General features: G+C 50.2%; 1 protein-coding gene across 6 annotated transcripts in view; it reads right to left on the bottom strand.

The window, feature by feature from the left end:
- The window catches only part of prpf3 (PRP3 pre-mRNA processing factor 3 homolog (yeast)), a 23,864-nt gene that overhangs the window by 12,584 nt on the left and 6,280 nt on the right, over positions 1–5,000 (bottom strand). For 2 of the 6 annotated variants that reach the window (XM_062538090.1, XM_062538095.1), the window contains exons 1-2: positions 759–902; positions 1–122 (exon numbers count right to left, since the gene is read on the bottom strand). The exon at positions 1–122 is cut by the window's left edge and continues 56 nt beyond it. The exons of 3 other annotated variants lie outside the window; for them this stretch is intronic. In XM_062538090.1, the coding sequence (XP_062394074.1) occupies positions 1–89 (89 nt within the window). In that variant the 5' untranslated portion in view covers positions 90–122; positions 759–902. Of the gene's footprint in view, positions 123–541; positions 620–758; positions 903–5,000 lie in introns of those variants that run through there. One more of the 6 variants, XM_062538092.1, reaches the window with a different exon arrangement.

Below are 5,000 nucleotides of genomic sequence, written 5' to 3'. Positions count from 1 at the left end.
ACAGTAGGTTCGGAGAAGCCCAGAACCTTCTTCACTGTACGTTCCACCCATGGCCGGAGTTCCTCCACCTCCCGCTTCGGCAACGACATGCTCCGGAGCTCTCGCACAACCACGAAAAAGCCCTATGCGTTTCGGGAATACATCAAGTTAGCTACTGTTATATTTACGTTGACGTCACTGAATTAGCATTGCGTTGATTACATTCCAAGAGCTCAGATTAAAGCTAACTTTGAAGGTAACAAACAGAAAGTTATCGATACATACAGTAATTTGGAGCACAATGCTAAAGCGGTGCCAGTGATCTTCCAAATCAAATAAGTTGAAATATGATTACACATTCCTGATGTATTATGCCAGCAACCACTGAGGATGTTTATTATCAAATGACATTAACGCTTATCAGCTATTCCAAATATCATAGTAGTATTCACACAGCTATTGACGTTAGCCAGTAGACTAACATAGCTTTGCTACGTTCACGTTTGCTAGCTTCTGTTCCTTGAAATAGCAAAAATACACGTCAATCGAAGTTGCATCTCACCGCAATTCAAGTGATCTCTCTGGCAGTTAATTGCCTTGTCTTGGACTAAAATGAACAACAGCTTACCAACCACCAAACGTGTGCTTTCAATGTCTTACGTTATGGTTACTGCGGCTAGTGTTAGTTACCTCACAGGCTATCTGGCAGACTGGTTTTAAGTAAGCTAACGTTAGCCTACTCGCAAAATAAGTTATCTTAAGAGTGACGGCGGCCTTACCGGTAGAACTCTTGACTGTTTAAAGGTTAAGAATGATTCTTGATATATCCTCTTTTGAGAATAGCTCTAGACTACAGTGCATTTGAACCTGAATTAGTTTATTATGCCAAATAAATCAGCAACTTTCCAGTCGCGCGGCGTAAAAAGAACGTTTGGCAATGTGAAAAGGAAACGGAATTCGACGCTGATTCAGAAAATAAAATCTGCCTGGCCCATATTTTACTGCCGCCTAGAGGATAGGCGACCAAACTACTGTATTCACCAATGTAACTATTGTAAACTGCAAATATCTAATAATGGATGTAGGCTTGATAAATGAAAAAAAAAAAAGAAAAAAAGATAGGCTACAGCCTAATCATCAGTTGTTGCGACTTTATTGTGCGTATGCTACGTGTATGATGTGTCAAATCATGCCACATCAGAAGAATAACGGCATAGCCTACGCTTATTATACGGCAAGCCATAACCATAACCATAGTGCTTTTCAGTATTTGTATTGTGCAGCTCGACCGCTAGTTGGAAGCACTGTCCCCATCTGTCCCCGACGTAAATATGAGTGTCTGCCACGTTTTTGTTGTTGTTGTTGTTATGTTCTGTAGCCTACCTCATAGAGCAAACACTATCTAGGCTACAGATGCAGACTGGGAGCACTGGAACGATGGATTAAGAGGGAGGGAAAAAAACAGTCTCTACCAACCACTGTCTCCCCACCCCCTTTCCCGTGATGTGGGTCACCCGAGTTGTAGTAGTAGCACTCGCCGCAGCAGCAGCAGCCTGAGGGCAGAGCCAGTCTCCCCAATTTTACGCGCAGTCCACACCCAAGCCCCACTGCCTCCCCGCCGCCCATCCCCTCCCATCCACACTGCAGTGCTGTTTTATAACAGCACCCACTCCACGTTTCACAGTGCCGCGCTACAGTAAAACATTGTACAGTAGAATATATCATCTACTCCGTCTCTCTTTCTCTCTTTTTTTTTCTCGCTCTCAAATGCTTTCTTCTCTCATCCACTCTATCAAATGACACTCACATGTATACAATGCCCCCCCCCCCCCCCACACACACACAGAATAATGCTCTAGCACTCCTTTTGTGTGTGTGTGTGTGTGTTTGTGTGTGTGTGTGTGTGTGTGTGTTTGTTTGTTTGTTTGTTTGTTTGTTTGTTTTTCGCACAGTGGAAAAGCATGCTGACTGTACTGTTGCCCGCAGCTGAACCATTATCCTCTCTTATTCCCCACTGCCATCCACCCATGCAGAACTCCTCCATATTCCACTGTGTGTGTGTGTGTGTGCGTGTGTGTGTGTGTGTGTGTGTGTGTGTGTGTGTGCGTGCCCGAGCACACTATAGCGTGTGCCTGTGTGTGCGTGTACAGTACAGTGCTGTGAACTTGTAGCCCCTTACGTAATAGCAGCACGGCCCGCCACCACTGCCATGGACCGCCGCCCCTCAGTCCCCCAGCACATCACACACACACCCCCATAACCCACCTACACCACCGCCCCTCAGTCCCCCAGCACATCACACACACACCCCCATAACCCACCTACAGTACAGACCCCGAGGTCCAGATGTCAGCACATCACACACACACCCCCATAACCCACCTACAGTACAGGCCCCGAGTCCAGATGTCATCACATCACACACACCCCCATAACCCACCTACACCACAGCCCCCGAGTCAGACGTCAGGCCATCACACACACACCCCCATAACCCACCTACACCACAGACCCCGAGTCCAGACGTCAGGCCATCACACACACACCCCCATAACCCACCTACACCACAGACCCCGAGTCCAGACGTCAGGCCATCACACACACCCCCCCATAACCCACCTACAGGACAGACCCCGAGTCCAGACGTCAGGCCATCACAGACACACCCCATAACCCACCTACACCACAGACCCCGAGTCCAGATGTCAGCACATCACACACACACCCCCATAACCCACCTACAGGACAGACCCCGAGTCCAGATGTCAGCACATCACACACACCCCCCCATAACCCACCTACACCACAGACCCCGAGTCCAGATGTCATCACATCACAGACACCCCCATAACCCACCTACACCACAGACCCCGAGTCCAGACGTCAGGCCATTTCCCGCTCATCACTCATGGACGTGAGGTTGTGCTGGATGGACTGGAGCGCTGAGCACTTCAGCACACAGCCACGGCACTTTATAGACTCGCTCCGGTCTCGCTCCGGTCCAGCTCCGGTCTCGCTCCGGTCCAGCTCCGGTCCAGCTCCGCTCCCGCTCCGGCCCCTCACGGCTCATTTGTGGGGATGCAGGCGGGGGCTGCCGCAAGGTGTGTGTGTGTGTGTGTTTTTCTCTTGGCTTACATCATGTGGGTGTTTCTTCAGACAGGTCTGTGGGGACGGCGCGTAGGACAGAGCAGTAAATCAGGGCGCAGGGGGGGGGGGGGGGGGGGGGGTGCGCAGGGGTGCAGAGCAAGGAGCTGCTGGGGGAGGGAGAGAGGGCTCTCGTACATGCACTGGCTGTCAACGCAGGCAGGCTAAATTGGGCTAGCTGCCATAACCCCCTTGTGTGTGTGTGTGTGCGTGTGTGTATGCGTGTGTGTGTGCATACAGAAGAGTTGTGCTCCTCTGCTCTCTGAGGGGAGGGCAATAGAAGAAGAGCTCTCATTTGCATGCTCACTCCAGTGTTTCAGCTCACACTCAATCTCTCTCACACACACACACACACACACACACACACACACACACACACACACACACACACACACACATACACACACACACAAACATACAGATAGAAAAGAGGCTTGCTGAAATTCTCTCTCAGACACACATGTGAGCAACACACACCTTTTGCAATATTTCTCTCTGCTTCTCACAGCCAACTCAATGCATCCCCTTCACACACACACACATTCAAACATGAATATTCAGGTCTGTGAAATTGTAACCCCCTTTTCCTCATATATCTTCCACTCCCTATCCTATACCTTCTACACACACACACACACACACACACACACACACACACACACACACACGCTGTAAAATATGAAGATCCTGTTAATCAACACTCACCAAAATATAGATGATCTCCTTCCTCCACTCCTCATCCCCCCCTCCACTCCTCCCTCCCTCCCTCCTCCCTCTCCACTCTCTCTCAATAATTCACCATCCTGTGTGTAGTGGAGTATCAGCACATGGAGATCAGAGCAGCGTGCAAGCAGAGGAGACAGAGGACGACCCACACACACACACACACACACACACACAGAGACTCACACACACACACGCACACGCACAGAGAGACTCACACACACACACACGCACAGAGAGACTCACACACACACACACACGCACAGAGAGACTCACACACACACAGAGAGAGAAAGACACACACACATGCACATGCACATGCACAGAGAGACTCACACATGCAAAGACAGATTCACACACACAGAGAGAGAGAGAGAGAGACCCACACATACACATTCAGACTCCCTCTCACACACACACACAGGCTTTCTCTCACTCATTCTCACACGCACACACACACACACACACACACACACACACACACACAGACACTCACGCACAGGCATAACTCAGATGTCCCAAATCCACGAGTGCCGGGAGGTGCAAAGGAAAGAAATCATTCTACGATCAGGGGCACACACCTCACCTTCACCCCCATGCTGAAGGAGAATGACGAAACACAGCAGCACTTCTGCCCGGAGACCAAACACCACTCCACTGATGCTTTCACCAGGCACACACACACACACACACACACACACACACACACACACACACACACACACACACACACACACACACATTTTTATTCACACAGATATGACAGAGTACACATGAATATTGAGGGCACCCCACAGTAACAGTCAATGAGCCACATGGCTCTCTCGCACGCCACTGAGCAGGACGAGCTGTGGTGTGACAGATCCAGTGACGAGGTTATAGCTCTAGATTTGCCTTTGCCCATCCTGCCGTCTAGTCCTCACCCCCCCCCCCCCCCCCCACACACACACAGATCCAGTGACGAGGTTACAGCTCTAGATTTGCCTTTGCCATCCTGTCGTCTAGTCCTCACCCCCCCCCCCCCCCCCACACACACACACACAGATCCAGTGACGAGGTTACAGCTCTAGATTTGCCTTTGCCCATCCTGCCGTAAATCCCCCCCCCCCCACACACACACACAGATCCAGTGACGAGGTTACAGCTCTAGATTT

The sequence above is a fragment of the Sardina pilchardus genome, chromosome 6, assembly GCF_963854185.1.
Source record: "Sardina pilchardus chromosome 6, fSarPil1.1, whole genome shotgun sequence".
Taxonomy (NCBI): Eukaryota; Metazoa; Chordata; class Actinopteri; order Clupeiformes; family Clupeidae; genus Sardina; species Sardina pilchardus.
Note: the sequence above shows the minus strand (reverse complement) of the source record. Positions and strands in the feature narration are given on the sequence as shown.